The 16,351-nt window shown below is 40.5% G+C and overlaps 1 protein-coding gene across 1 annotated transcript; it reads left to right on the top strand.

Moving 5' to 3' along the window:
- Nucleotides 1-214: 214 nt before the first annotated feature.
- LOC109989801 (gastrula zinc finger protein xFG20-1) lies at nt 215-11,382 on the top strand. The gene is made up of 8 exons (XM_065960837.1): nt 215-732; nt 1,650-1,768; nt 2,657-2,756; nt 3,003-4,163; nt 5,759-6,037; nt 6,112-6,248; nt 6,359-6,464; nt 7,451-11,382. The coding sequence occupies exons 1-8, from the start codon at nt 468-470 to the stop codon at nt 8,638-8,640; spliced, it is 3,357 nt and encodes a 1,118-aa protein (XP_065816909.1). The 5' UTR covers nt 215-467; the 3' UTR covers nt 8,641-11,382.
- The last annotated feature ends 4,969 nt before the right edge of the window (nt 11,383-16,351 follow it).

The raw sequence follows: 16,351 nt of genomic DNA, 5'->3' as shown, positions 1-16,351 counted from the left end.
GGTTGTTTACTATAGGAAATGCGATGGCTCATCTGAAACCAGTTTTTGAAGTTACAGCTTAGCGGCTGAATAAAGGTTTGATACTAAATCAATATTGAACTCAACATATCCTGTAAGCATGTTAAACGGTAATATAATGTTTGAATAACTACTTAACACGTGGTGGGGATGTGTAACGTTAACACCAGATACAAAACTGGTGTACTAAGCTAGTAAGCTAACGTCGACAATGGAGCCCACCGTACCGTGTTATTAATAATGCGATGGAAGTAACCAATCGGTAAATGTGGGGCAACCAATTTATATCCACATCTGTTTAAAGTCATAAACCCTTCACCACTAACTGGATCAATATTAGCTGTGACGGATACATGCTACTCATGTGAAGTGGACGTCGAGTGGTACACCCTCCTCAGTTTACTGAAAGAAACACAAACTCTCCTGACTTTTCACACACTTTTGGCACAATGGCCGAGACTATAGCTACGTTTCAGTCCCAACTTTCGGGGGTCATGGAAACAGTCTTCAAAGCTGCCATGTATGAGATTACCCGGCTGGTGGAGGACAGTTTTCTGGAAGAGGTGACCCGGTGCAGGGACCAGGTGGAGACCCTGAAGAGGAGACTGAAGTGGTCGGAGAGTCGACGTAAGGAAAGGGAGGGAGACATGAGGGCGAGATGTAGTGACTGTGGCAGGGCCGGGGCTTCTCATGAGGAAGAACCAAGAGCGACAGGTGAGCCTGTAGAACGTGTTTGAATACTTCTTTAAGCAACATTTCAGATTTACAATGAATGAAAGTGATCTGTGTAATACGACAGTGACCAACCTTAAATAAGACTTTTTGGACTTCTTTGTTTTAATCTCTGTTACAGTTTTCACTCCCTGAATGTATCTGTCCACTGTGATCACAAGGTAGTCGCTATAGACTAGGTCTTTAGCTGAATGGTGATACTCGACATCAATGTATTTTATTAACAGTGAAAACACATGGAAAATGAACTACCTGTTTGTGAATTTAAAAAGTAATATTATAAAATAAAAATGTTCCTTAAATACAATAAAAGAGAGAGAGACAGAGAGAGAGAGGAGGAGCAGGGTGAAGAGGGACAGACAGTCAGTCATCATCAGTGAGATGAGAATAAGGTGACCTGGCACCTCTATAATGTTATTTTAATGCAACATAAACTATATCCATATTAACGATGTTGTCTTACTCTATATCTTATTTGAAAATATATCGATATATCTTAAAAACTCTATATATTTCCCAGCCCTACTATAGGCTACTGTGTGATGAGTAAGATTTGAACAGACTCCTGCTGTTACTAAAGAAGGCTTTCTGAGACAGTTAGAGAGAACATTAACAGTAAAGCTGAGGGTTAAATTAAAGAGCCAAAGCAAGTTTAGAAGAGCTGCATATGGCTTTTTCTGTTCCTTCCCTATTGAACATTTATTCACCTAATTCACAGGCACTTCAAGTTATATTTAAAGACTTCGGTCATGATGTCTTACAGAGTGCTCCACCATTACAATTTATGACCTGCTTGTGTATGTGCCATATAAAATCTGTTAAAGAAATAGGAGTAACCATGCTCTCCAAGTAAAACAAGCAAAAAAAACCAAAACAAAATATTTTCCTATCCTCTACAGAAAAGTGTCTTAAACAGGAGAGTGTGCTGCAAGAGGAGACAAATGGCTCCACAGGCAATGATGGTGAGATACCTTATCATGAAGCAGAAGAGGCACACGATGCAATGAAGACTAAACAGGTAGAAGACGCTTTATTGCTATTTTTTAATTACAGTAAATCATTTCAAATTTTTTCAATGTGGATTGAAAGAAAAAAAGAGTCAGTTTCGTTGTTACACTCTTCCCATGAGTGAAATACTGTATACTCTCTCTCTCCCTCTCTGTCCCTCTCTCTCTCTCTCTCTCTCTCTCTCTCCCTCTCTCTCTGTCTCTCTCTCTGTCTCTCTCCCCCTCCCTCCCTCTCTCTCTCTCTCTCCCTCTCTCTCTCTCTGTCTCTCTCCATCTCTCTCTCTCTCCCTCTCTCTCTCTCTGTCTCCCTCCCTCTCTCCCTCTCTCTCTCTCTCTCTCTCCCTCTCTCTCTGTCTCCCTCCCTCTCTCTCTCTCTCTCTCCCTCTCTCTCTGTCTCTCTCCCCCTCCCTCTCTCTCTGTCCCTCTCTCTCTGTCCCTCTCTCTCTCCCTCTCTCTCTCTCTGTCTCCCTCCCTCTCTCCCTCTCTCTCTCTCTCTCTCCCCCTCTCTCTGTCTCTCTCTCTGTCTTTCTCTCTCTCTCTCTCTCCCTCTCTCTCTCTCTGTCCCTCTCTCTCTCTCTCCCTCTCTCTCTGTCTCCCTCCCTCTCTCTCTCTCTCTCCCTCTCTCTCTCTCTCTGTCTCCCTCCCTCTCTCTCTCTCTCTCTCTCTCTCTCCCTCTCTCTTTTATGAGCAGACACCATCATGTCCACACTTTTATATGGTTTTGAGTTTTGTTCTCACATATCTTGACTTTTAAACGTGGATACAGGGTATATATATTTGAACATTTGAACAAAGTATTGAATAAGACTTGCCTGTTGATCTATTGAGAAGTTTTAATTTTTCTTAATGAAAGCAAAGCCAGACTTTTTAACATTTTGTCTTTTTTTTTTGTCTGCCAGTCCCCAGATGAAAAGCTTGATAGACTGCTCAAGGAGGAAACTCTTCAAATCTCACCAGAAACGAATGAGTCACAGGAGAAATGGGGAGTCAATGTGGAGGGTCAGTATGGTCTTATATGCAGATAGAATCATAAACACATGAATTCATAATGGTCTTGGTTTTCAGTCCTTTCAGTGTAAAGATAGTAGCCTTTACAGTGCTGGTTTATTGTAATATTATTGATCACATGATACACACTCAAAACTGCCTTAAATGTCTTTAATTTCAAGGATCAAATCATTATTTTGTCATTGTTGCATAGCCATTCAAACCAAAAAGTTGAAATGTTTGCCCTCTCCCAAACAGAGGCATCAGGTCAGCCGGGGCCCAGTAAGCGTTTCAGTGACCAGAAGATCCCAAAGTGCCATGACAACTGGGATGCTGGCTTTGATCAGAGGCCAGAATCAGGCCAAGACGGACACTCGGGTGACCCATGTCAATCTGTTTTTCAGAGCAGGTATGGAATGGAAGACTTGGGTGGTTATGACAAGACTGGATATGGAGGCACGGATATGATCGATATGGGTAACCTGGAGGGGTTACATGGATCACCATCCCAACTGGGTGATGATATGGGTTACATTGGGAACTATGAGGGGTGTGTGGAAGCGCCAGAAGCAGCTGAGAATCAAGTTTACCAAGCAGGCGCTCCTCGGAGTAGAAGGGGCCTGGTTGGTCCCTCTGCAGTTTCACCCTTGAGGACTAACAATGAAGTGAGCGGTGAGTTCAGCTGTCTGTTGATCAATGAAGAAGGGTATCTACAGGACCCAAGTATCTTGTACCCTGAGCAGGTGTCTGGTGACCCAGGTGGAAGGTTGAGCCTCCGGGGCCATGGTATTAGCGTTAATCCGTCCATAGACAGCACAGAAGATATGTATGGGCCCTCTGATGGATACAATGATACCTTTGTCCTGGCGGAGAGATTGCAACATCAGCAGGGAGGCAGAAGAGGCAAGAGACTCACCTGTAATCAATGCTCAATGTCCTTCCCTGATTTGTCCTCGTTAAAAACCCACAAGCAGTCACACAAGAGTACCGGACAAGTAGCACCGTACTCCTGCACACAGTGCGGTAAGACCTTCACCCAAGCCTGTAACCTCAAAGTCCACCAGAGGATTCACTCGGGGCAGGGTCTCCACCTCTGCAGTCACTGCGGGAAAGGTTTCCCTTCTTTCTCTGACCTGAAGACACACAAGTGTGGCCAGACGGGCGAGAAACCGTACTGCTGCAACGTGTGTGGGAACAAGTTCAGTCGGCTCTGGAATCTAAAGTTGCACAGGAGAATTCATACGCAGGAGAAACCTCATCGGTGCACCATGTGCGATAAGAGCTTCACACGGGCTGACATACTAAAGGTTCACCAGCGGACCCACACTGGAGAACGACCGTACTGCTGTGCTGTCTGTGGCCTCAGCTTTAAACGCCTGGATCATCTGAAGTCCCATCAACGCAAACACATGACCGATCTTTAAAGCTTGGGAGAAAGTTTCAATGAATACATTTAAACATTCAACAAAAACACCCAAAGTTTTATATTTTTTCTTTTCTTCTACTCAGTCCTTTTGTTTTCAGGATGGCTATAACATACATGTTTATCATGTCTGCACACATATATTGCTGCATATTTTGTCACTGAAGAATGACTTGTGTAACTTTTTTACCTGTGATGACATCACAGATTCAACACTTTGTTAGTGAACCACCTACAAAATAATCCATCTTTGTCCTGGAGTTTATTATGAAATAAATTGTTTGTCATTAAACATGCAATGGATGAACTTTTTTTCTTTACATCAGGACCAAACGTGTATCGTCCAACTAACAATCGAGCAGCACACAGTGAGTGTGTAGATGTTTTTGAGAGTATCTAAGTTCAACTGTAAAGTATACGATGCAAATGGACAAACGAGGGTGTTGCTTTTACTTCAAAAAAAAAAAAATGCTGGAATTCTGCAATGTAAAAGCCTGACTCACTAATAAACATCACAGTTGTCAAGGATGTGTTGAAGCTCCCAAAAAAAAACAAGTTGAATGTGTCATTCTGGGTTTGAACCTCTTTAGGACCAATGGGGCGACTGGTGTTTGTAATTTCTCCTGACAGTTCTTAATAAAATATTTCATATCAACCATGATTTGTGTAAATGTAACAGATGATTAATCTGTCTGTTTAAATTGCATTTAATTCAGTGAAGGATGTTAATGACTTGTTAAGGACTCGAAATTCAAAGGTTAGGACTTTTGACACGTCTTGAGACCACCGACTTGAGACTTACTTGAGACTTACAAAAAAATTACTTTGTCCCACCTCTGTCCATAAGTATACTTAATCTACAGCGTCTGTATTCACAAAGGTTGAAATCGATCCAAATCAGTAATATGTATGATATTAATGTGTAAACTCCTTCTGTTGTGTGTTTTCAATGAATGAATGTAGATCTAATAGCGTCACAATATGTTGTACAGTTCAATGGCATTTCTATTTTGAACAAGGAGCTTCCGGGAAAATTCACAGTTTGGAGCAACCTATGGGTTTCACTTTATTAAAACGCGTTTTTCTTTTCCTCATGCCAAGATTCGGCCACCGTAGGAGATCCTGAATGACGTCACAACTGAAAACAGGGAAGGCTAGCGGTTGTTGAAAAGCTAGTCCGCTAAAAAAGAGGAGTGCGGGTTTACTTGCTTAGCAGAACAGTCGTTACTCATAAAATCAATAAAGCGACGATAAGTAAATGACCACGTAAGGCTGAACTATGGTTTACACAGGTCATGTTGAAGGTTTGTCGCCATAGATGATAGCTAATGTTACCCTTAAGCTAAGGTGTCACATTAGCTGGCTAGTTGAAACTTCATAGTGCCATAAAGAACATTTCATTTCAGTAGGTAGCTCGACCAAAATGATATAGTTTTTGGTATTATATACATGTTTATTTATTGCTTTAAACTTTTAATACCTTAAAAAAGTGGATTTACTGACAGCTGTAAGAATGACGTTAAGTCCAAATATCCTTCAGTAGCATTATCTAAGAGGTCTCTTCTTTGATAACACTCGGAGCACTGACTGACTGTCATCATGTCGGAGCTGGACACGCTCATTGCCACCTTCCAGACCCAGCTCTCGGATGTGATGGAGACTGTGGTGAAGACAACAATGTTTGAGGTGACACGGTTGGTGGAGGACGGCTTCTTGGAGGAGGTGAAGCGCAGGAACCAGGAGGTGGAGACCCTGAGGCTGCAGCTACAGTGGTTTGAGAGGAAATTGAGAAAAGAAGGAAGCAAGAAGGGGCAGTGTGCCAGTGATGGTGTGGAAGTGTCCTGTGAGACTGCAGCAGAGCAACGGGATGGTGAGGAGGACACTATTTATTGAGGTTTAAAGCCACCCTAATACCACCTGCTAATGTAGTACTTTCCTTTTCAGTTGTTAGCAGTGGATGTGGTGTAAAGACAGAGGCTGACTCTGTTGAAAGGTGGAAGAGAAGACACAGACAGGAAGTCATACCAGCGGCTACACAGGCAGCAGAACATCTTCTGGCCTCTCACATCATAGAATCACAGGTTGGTCAGAGGCTCTTTTAATTTCTCTTAATAGTTTGCTTGAGCAACTGGCAAATAAATTGAAAACACATTTTTGGTCTTGTGTTTTTTGTTCTCTCTGTGCTGTTCAGACAACAGAAGTGGAAGATGTGCTGCCCGTGGTGGATGTGAAGGAAGAGGACGTAAATAATCCATCTTGTTCTGTGGATTTAGGAAGGTGGAGTGGCGCCATTGAAGGTGAGTATTGTGCTGCGTTGCCTTTGTCCATATGAAACACTTGATACTGCTTACTGATCACTTGTTGTGTTGTGATACATGAAATAATAATAATAAATAATAATAATACATTCTATTTATGAGTGCCTTTCTGGACACACAAGGACACTGTACAACAATCAACATTAAACATTAAAAAACAAGGATGGATAAAATCAGCATACCATGAAAGAAATGAAATGTAGGACAGTGTAATTACAGTTAAAATGTTAGAGTGAGCAGGTGATCTTGAACAGATGGGTTTTGAGTCTGGATTTGAAGATGGGGAGAGAGTCAATGTTGTGTATGTCAGGTGGCAGAGAGTTCCAGAGCAGCTGAAAGCTCTGCCCCCCATGGTGCTGAGGCGGGCAAAGGGCACGGTGAGGTGGATGGAGGATCTGGAGTGGCGATGTGAAGGAGATCAGATAGATATGGAGGGGTGAATACATACAAATATACATTGTTTCCTCATGTAAGAATATCTTCCCTTTTGTGCGATTTAATTAGCTAGTAGCTTTGGGATTTAAAGCTCAACATGTAATCATGCAGGCAGTTTCTCATGAACAATAAAATATAGAGCTAAGATATTCCTTGTGAACTTTAACTTTACAAAAAAAGTGAGCAAGTCTTGGAACCTTTTTTGATTTGAATATAATCTAATATTAATATATTTTCAATAACTTAGTGTTAAAACATCAAATAAATGAACACAGATTTCTGCAACTCCTTTTGCCTACAAACCTCACATGTAACCACGGACACCACCTTCCACCATAACTTAGTTATTGAATTGTCCCCCAGGGTCAGATAAAGTAGCATAAAGTGGCAAAAGAGAAAATCAACTTGCACATTAGTGTCCAGAGGAAGCACAATTCTAAAATATTGAGCAGACAGCACAGGGAAAAAAACATACATTTTTAAAAAGGGCAGTTGAATGCGATAATAAAGTGTTACCTTTCATTCTTCAGGTAAAGTTGTGCCTGAATCCAGCAACTTCAGTGAGACGACGGAGGCTCCGCAAAGACAGACTTCAGAGAAAAATGAGGACTTATTGAGGAATGCCATTAAGAATGATCTGCAGGTGTCGACTGCTTATGAAGAACAGGAGGAAACAGGCATAGCTCTTGATTCATCTGAAGAGGTGGACAGTGGTTGGGCTGGTCTCACTGTCACAACTGCTGAATTGATGCAGAAACGAAAACATGCAGCAGAGAAAGACTGTAATCCAGCCAAAACTACAGGAGCTTCAACAGAAGTAGAACATGAGCTATCTGACTCAGTCCCAGCAGATGTTAATGTTCTCATTGCTGCGGGTGGAGATCAGATTTTATCCTTGGCATCCCCTAAGGTAGGACTGCAAAACAGCGATGTGTTAGGTGTGAGTATCAAGCAGGAGGTGATTTTCGGTTTTGATCAGTGTGTGGAAAGTGAGTTAAAGGAAAAGACAGTAGCATCATTCTCATCTTATATCAGTCAGACTCACAGGGCGAGTCCCGTAGCAGCCAAGCTTAACCGCATATCTCATAAAGCCAGAGTGCAGGAAATCATGAAGCTCCATTCCAAAGTGGGTACAGGTCTTAGACTGCAAACTGCGATACAGCAACTCAGTCGACCAATGAAAAAGCCCCATCACGCACTCTCTAACAGCACCACCACAGCACCGTCTGTAGCTCACTCTCAGGTTGTAAACTTTAAATCAATCAACAGAATGCCCTCCACATCTAAAGCTGCTCCTCCTGCCCCACTCTCAGTCCAACGCGTCCACCTGGCCGATAAACAAGTGATGGCACAGAACAGAAGTGCTGCCTCATGGGCTGGCGTCAAATCTCAACATCAGTCCTCAAACGCTCATTACAACAACACCTCACTCCACCCTGACTCGCACCCTGTTGTTGGCTCCAGGCAGCTCCAGCGCTGTGGCCAGTGTGGGAAATGCTTTCCGCACCCCAGCAACCTGAAGGCTCACTTGCAGACTCACACAGGTGAGCGGCCTTTCTGCTGCTCCCTCTGTGGTCGCAGCTTCACCAAGCTGAGCAACCTCAAGGCCCACCGCCGGGTCCACACAGGAGAGAGACCATACTGCTGCCTGGCCTGCGGGAAACGCTTCACCCAGAAATGTAACCTAAAACGCCATCAAAGGGTTCATCTGGATGTATGATTATAGGCAGCCAGTAAGAAATCAACAAACTACTGGGCTTGATTTTCAAGATGATACAGAGTTTGATTTTTTATACAACTGTTGTGCTGCATTACAAGAAGTCTTTGTGTAGGGTTAGTGTGAAGTAACTGTCCAATTCTTCTGTGCATTCCAGGAAGGTTTATTTAGAAATATACAAAGATGTTGCAGTTTAGATAATGGATGAATGGATGGATGAATGTATTGGGCCTCATTCACCAAAATGTTCTTGAGAAGTTGTTCTAAACAAGATTTCAACACGTCAGATTCACCAACGTGTTCTTAAATGACTGAATAGTTTGCAGCTATGCTATTATCTCGTTGTGTTCTTAAGTTGAAAGCATGTGCTTGTTGTTCTCAATTAGCATGGGGAACTGCCCACTAATGCCCTGAAAAGGGCACGAGTGCAAGTTGTTGCCGACACACAGAAACACATGATAGTAGCAAAACAATAAGGTTGTGGAGATGTCTATTGGAGAACTGAAGATGAAGCTGGCAGAGCACAGGACTCCTAATGGAGAAGAAACGATCAGTTGTGAAGTGGAGGTACGACTGCAGGAGGTCAGCAGTAAACAAACTGTTTTATTCAGCAGTGTGAGTCATGGTTACTAGTGTTGTAGTCAAGAACACACTAACAGACCTAGACATATATACGAGAGACTGGAAGGCTCAGAGACAGAGACAATACCAAGACCATACATGTCAATGAAAAATGATCAACTTGTCACTCACTTAGTCCGGAACACTGGAAAGGTTGTGGCCGTAACAGGGAGAAAAAATTGAACTACAAATGAATTGGCGTTATTCGTTCTTTTAAAAAGAGGCGTTGTCCTTGGAATCATAGTGATGATGTGGAAAATAGCCAATCAGTGGTGGTCTTGATCGGTGCCCACTCTGAGACCAAGACCTTCGAAAAGTGGTCGCGAGAGTGGTCTGGAGACCAAGACCCATTTTGAGTACTACAAATATAGTGGTTACACAGGAACACATAAAAACAGACTTCTGGGATGAACTGAACATAATTAATGTGAATTAAAGTGTCATGTATGTTTTCTATTTTAAAGGAACACTCAGATTTTTATGATAATAACAAAGATTAAATATTTCATTAATTGTGAAACAAAATATTGTAATGTAACCCTTTGATATTATAAAACTGAATTTAAATTAATAACAAGTAATTATTGCAAGAACTAGTAATTTTACTTGAGCTAGTCAGCACTTAGATGTGTGTGAGAGTTCTCTTGAGTGTTCGTAACCTCAGAACAAATCCCACAGAAAACATTTGGTGAATCCAAGAATCTTCAAAAAGTTCCTAAGTAGGATTTAAGAAGAGTTTAGTTCTTAAGAATGGTTGGTGAATGAGGCCTGGTGTTATTAAAGGATGATAATCAGTGTGTTATGAAATGTATTCTGCACACAGAAGTGTTAGTTGTGACTTTTGGTCAATAAAAGGTTATTTATTCTGCAATTACTCACATTTTATTATATTAATAAAACACTATTCCATAAACACAGTGGACATACTATGACTGAAGATCACAGCCTATACTACTCTGCTATGAGAGAAACAGAACAGAATCATTTACAGAAAAAGAGTCCTCTAGAGGTGTCTTTAGAAGAGTTCATCAATGCAGTAATGAAAATTTTAAGATATTTTCATTTGAAGTCATGGCAAGTCACTGCAGGCATTATTTCAGGTCATAGTTTTAAATATGATGCGTTATTTAAAGAGGACGTAATATGAATAATCCACTTTTACAATGTTTTTGAACATGTATTTGGGTAACCTGAGCGTATACCAACCCACAAAATGTGAAATAAACCCATCCAGTCCTTTGTTTGTGGTCTGCATAAGTCTTACAACACAGAGAAAAGTGCCCCGTTTAAATGTACTCTCCTTGTGACATCACAGTGGAATTCTAGTAAAAAAAAAAATCCCCTCCCCTCCCCTGGTATCTCCCCCCTTGGACTCCTCCCCCAGCGTAGATCAAAACTGTTGCGCAGGTCTGCCATTTTAATTCTCGCTAGCGAAGGAGTGATGTCTTCTGGGAAAGCTTGGGGGGGGGGTCATTGCATTTAAAGAGACACACACACCAAAACGGAGCATTCTGAGAGAGCTGGTTTATACAGGGTCACAAACTTCCTCAGTCCGCACAGACCATGGGACTGGTGCAGAAGAGGGATAATATGTCCTCTAAACTTTTTATTGGATGTTACAACACTTTATAGAATAGAATAGAATAGTATTACTTTATTGATCCCAAACTGGGAAATTGTGGAAATTATCTGTGTTTGGTTGTTTTTTGTGCCATTTCCATATTTCACCCTGTTTGTGTATGTATGTCTTATTATTCGTTTTTATTTTACAAGTTCTTTGTTTTTAGAAAATTATGACTTAAAATACTGGACCTTATTAAACTAAAACTCTATGTTTTTTATTTTATTTTATTTGTTTGTTTCTTTGTTTTTATGTTTAAAATAACGTATTACATGTTGGATTAACACTTGTTCCTCATGGTTTCTTATCTATTTTCCCCCAAGCTCCTCTAGTAACTCCTCACTGTGAATATTAAAATATCTTAGATGACCGCTAGGTGTCACCCTATCATCTAAGTGTATAATCATCAGAACGGCAACTTTTCTGATGACTTCAAGTCCACCATTTCTTGTGGATAACGTCATAATTAAATAGTGGAGTACACTTGAAAAAATACACTTTCATTGGAGTGACAATTCATTGATTTCCATCTTTGTGCCTAAGTGTGCGTGCGTGTGTCTGTACTGTGTGTGTATGGAAAAAACAGTGTCCTTGTGGGTAACATATCTCTGGTTCAGGATTATGCTTGATTTGTTGTATGTAGCAGTACTGAGAAGCAGCCCTGCACAGGTGGTAAAAGTGATAACATTTTAATCTTATTTACAGATGAGGTAAAAGCATGTAGAGGCTAAACACTCCTGCTGGGTATGTGTGTGTGTGTGTGTGTGTGTGTGTGTGTGTGTGTGTGTGTGTGTGTGTGTGTGGGTGGGTGTGTGGGTGGGTGGATGTGTGTTGAAGATAGAATATAGATTAAAGCAGTGCTTCTGTTCAAGATGGTATCTTTCTTTTGATATTCAAACCAAATAATGCGATGAGTTATCTATGAACAGCATTTGAAAAAAACATGCAGCAGAATCTGCAGTATGCATACTAGAGACTGGGGGAGTTGTGTGAGGGGATTGTGAAACCAGCCTGTTGGTTCTAAGATTAGTGTGTGGGAGTCCAAAACATATATAGGCTAAACATATTCCTATATCTTGGGCAGCATACACCTTGTGTCTGTTGGTTTCAACTGATGAGCTTAAACATGCGATGCTATATGAATCAAACACCTGTGTTTCCTCAGAGTGTCCTCTAAATGGGCTGCTGTGGTGTGAGCATTTTTTTTTTCTGGAGATGTTTAATTACCTAGAAATCATCCTGCAAAACATTTTATTTTCCCATCCCTCTTCATTCACTTTATTTGGTAATAAGGTTCCTCCTACATGCTCTTTTTCGGGCTCTTCTGTGTATAGTAATCCAGGTGCTTTTATGAGGAATAACAGACTGTTTAAAGAGCAGCCTATATTTTTTTTTTGGTTCTATCTAAAAGTTTCTTCAAGTTAAGCTGCATTTCAGTTTAAATTAGTCTTTGAAAAGGTCGTTCAAAGAATGGATTTCCATGGGATACTTAGAAATAATGTTTAAAGCTTGCACTAATTGGTAGAACGATAAAGGGCATGTTGAATAAGAATCTCAAAGGTGATTTAAGCCAGCAGCTGGGATTCTTTATGAAAGTATTATCTGAAAAAATACCGATATTGGGTCAAGTGTCTTACTACACAAAACATCAACCAGAGGACTGGAAGGTTGTTGGCACAGACAGTTACTGGATTTGATTTCATTAGATTAAAGATGACAGACAGAGCATCTCAAATGTTAACATTTCAGTTTGACCCCTCCCCTCCTCATAGAAAATAGACACAAACATGACAGATTGGTCATAATTCCAGACTGAATTTGCAAGAACAACAAAGCCAGTCGTACCAGAAGGTACCATCAAACAGCATGTGGTTTTTACATGGACAAGGTTCCTCCTGTAGCTTACGTAATTATGGTGAGAGCAAATGAGAAAGTCATGTGAGAGCAGAAAAAAAAACAAAGTTAAGGAGGCCGACATGGGTTGATAAAATGACTTAACCGAGGGGTTCAGACTGCTGTGTAAAGTGACCATCAGAAGTAACTCCCATTCATGCACATTCATATGCCACAAACGAGGCAGCAGGGGAAGAGCTGGGGATTAAACCCCTGACCTTCCGGTTGCGAGGCGACTGACTCTACCAACTGAGCCACAGCCGCCTGACAAATGAAGCGATAAAAAGTCATCAAAACAATTAAAGGGAATTAAAGAAATAAAAGCAATTAGAATAATTAAAAAGCAACACTGCACATATATCAAAATGATCAAATGAGGACATAAAGATTAAAAAAGAAAAATCACCAACATGAAATGATGACGTCTTATTCTAATGTACTTCAACATCTTGCTCAACGCGATAACCAAAACTTCTCACAATGAACCAAACCTTGTCAAATAAAACCACAGCAATGTTGCATCATAAAATAAGATCAGATGTAGTTACAAATGAACAATCATTTATTTTACATGTTTCAAAAAGAAAGTTATAGTGAACTTTGGCAATTTGATCCCATCCTGAAGTCTTCTTGTTTTCAAAGGACTAGTGAGGCCAAGAGCAGGAGGAGAGGAAGACATCAATAGAGAGAGCAATATGACATTACGAGCATGAAACAATCTTCCTGCTTGAACTGAGCTTCATTTATTATTATATACAGCAGCTTGTGACAGCTCTTTGCTTTAGGGCTCCTTACAATATAATCTGTTCAGCCAGACCCATAATACTTTCTGCATTTTTCATTTGACTTTTTGATCTCACAAATATAAATTATGAAATACGATGCAAATACAGAGGAGAAAAGAGAAATATCCCTCCATCTTATTAACTAATAATTTTGGTACAGTCCTGTCAAATATGGGAGGGGCTTAACTTTTCTGCATTACATCACAACAGAGACCTTTTTTTTGGCTTTGTCTTCAGATGTCCACCTGTTTATCACTTCAGTGTGGTTTAGAGGTGTTTATCATCACAGAGACAGTTAACATCTCCCTGAGCTGGGAGAGACAAAGTAATATGACAAGAAGGAAGCCAGAGGTTATCAAAGGAATATGTCGCAGCCAATAAGAAAAGACAAAGAATTAAAGTTCATTTCCTTCACAAATTCCTCTTGGCACATGAAATTGCCATCCCCTTTATCCCATTTGTAAAAATTTACTAAGCAATCAACAGTATTAACAGACCTGACTCAACTTCCAACTTGAACTGATAGCTACACTATAAAAGAAACATCTTCTGTTCTCTTCTGTGACGAATCACTCCAATATTAAATTCAGTGCTTAACAGGCCATGGAGTGCACTGTGGAAGATTTATGCTAAGTGTTGCAAGGCTGGTGTGCCTTATTCATAGCACCTTCATATTTCATAAAAGCAGCCCAGGCAGAAGAAATTGAACTTTGATGTGTTCTTCATTCTAACTTTTATTCCCATTTGTTGTAAGCTCACTAAATCCGTTAAGGAAGACTTAAGTCCTTGGGTTTCACCTTTCTTTTGGATGTGAATGAATAAGTGGAGCTAAAGTCCACATCTCTTTTTTTGTGTGTCCTGTGATACAATATGAAAAGGGACTTTATCACAAACATCCTCACATACTCCTCTGCTTTATGAATCTTTTAGGACATGTTTGATCGAGGTGGTAAGATCAGAACTGTCTTTAAGATACTGTGATTTGTGAGCCACAAGGTTTTTATATCCCTTGTTGTCATACTTCACATGTTCATTGTTAAATAGAAGGACTAAGTCTGATGTTAAAATGAATAATGTGTATTAGACCTGTAAGTGGGTATAAAGTTTGAGCTACATCTGGTTATTGATATGTGGATGAATGTCCCATCACTGTCTCAACCACGTTGCAGAAGTCCACTATACACACAAATTAGAACATGTTTTGACAAAGCTTGTGTAGAAAAGGGCAAGTCTAGAGGCTTTAAAAGGCTGTACAAACACGTACTAAAAGGGTAACATTCATGTCTTCAGTATAGACCTATCCGGGGAAAAAACAGAAGTTGACAAGCCGCCATTACTGCATTGGCCTCTCCCTTCTTCAGCCTGCTAGTTTGAATGCGAGCTGTCCTGAAAAGTGAAAATTTGTTTACTTACTAAAATAATAATAAATAATTGTATACTTTACTATAACTTTTACACCAACGTAAAGGACTTCAGGAAAAAACTTTACTAACAGTCAGGAAAACCAAGTACGCAACACACACTGTAAGAGAGCATCACATACTATGTAACCCTTTTCACACATACAGAAATCTCCTGAAAAACTCTGGAGATTAGTCTACCCGGAGGTTCTTTAGGCTATGTGTGAATGCAAACAGACACATTTTTCACGCAGACTTTACCTGGAGTTTCTCCTCCAGACCTCTAGTACTTTATCTACAGAATATCCAAGTGAGCTGATGTCTGAACGCGGCAGCATATACTCTGGAGATTTCAACTCGAGCCAATAGAAAGAGAATGACGTTTATATATAGTGACTGTTTAAAGTGTCTGCATGTGACCTCTACGATCTCCGTGCTCTAATTAAACGGCTGCATTCTGTTTTCTGTTCGTCAGTATGTTGTTCTCCTCTCTTCTGTGGATGTTGTCATTCCATTGGATTACACATAGCATTGGTATGAAGACAAATATTCTCATTATAATGTTGTGTAGTGGACTCTGTTGCTACAGCCGCTACTTCTGCGTTGTTTTTTCACGTCACATCTTACCTCAGGAAATCCCCCGAGGTAAGACGTAGAGGTAGAATAACGTTATATTCAACAGCATGTCCTCACATATTATGTGGCAGCTGGTTGCTTTTTCTTTATTTCTCTGTTATGTTGTAAAAGATGTCTTATATGTAAAATCAAACTCATATTACGATCTCCTCATTAAGGTTCCTTCCTCAGCAACTGTCTGATGGTTTTTTTTTATATAGATTTATTTTTTGGCTTTTTGTGCCTTTATTTGAGATATAGGACAGTGGAGTTGGAAATCAGGGAGAGAGAGTGGGGAATGACATGTGGGAAAGGAGCCACAGGTTGGATTTGAACCTGGGCCGCCTGCTTGGAGGATCACAGCCTCTATACATGGGCCGCGCACACTAACCACTGCACCACCAGCGCCCCAACTGTCTGATGTTTTTAATCAAAGTATTGTGTTGTCGCAGTAAACCACCAAAAGATGACAGTGCCCATAAAACTGGCCGTAGGAATCAGTCTACAGCTAAGGCTGATGGAAAAGCCGTACGTTTGATAGCATTAGGCCATCAACCAAAATATAGCATAGTGGATATTTGACCACGTGGTTGGTTGAATGAATGTTTGAATTAACTTTGCAAAAAGTCAACAGCATGGTTTGTTTCAGATTTTGTATTCTCTTCATTTGCTCGTAAACATTGTCTTTCATAGCTTCTTGGTGTAAAAAAGTGTTGTAGGAGCATTTAATGCCTTTAAGTGGATCTCCTGGTGTTACAATAAATGACACTGAAAAAACA

The sequence above is a fragment of the Labrus bergylta genome, chromosome 1 (genome assembly GCF_963930695.1).
Source record: "Labrus bergylta chromosome 1, fLabBer1.1, whole genome shotgun sequence".
NCBI lineage: Eukaryota > Metazoa > Chordata > Actinopteri > Labriformes > Labridae > Labrus > Labrus bergylta.
Note: the sequence above shows the minus strand (reverse complement) of the source record. Positions and strands in the feature narration are given on the sequence as shown.

Excerpts from the sequence above, each read along its gene's own strand:
- LOC109989801 (XM_065960837.1), top strand. The coding sequence starts at position 468 with ATGGCCGAGACTATAGCTACGTTTCAGTCCCAACTTTCGGGGGTCATG. Across the intron at positions 2,757-3,002 it reads ATGGGGAGTCAATGTGGAGG|AGGCATCAGGTCAGCCGGGG; the intron begins GTCAGTATGGTC and ends TCTCCCAAACAG. Across the intron at positions 6,038-6,111 it reads TGCAGCAGAGCAACGGGATG|TTGTTAGCAGTGGATGTGGT; the intron begins GTGAGGAGGACA and ends TTTCCTTTTCAG.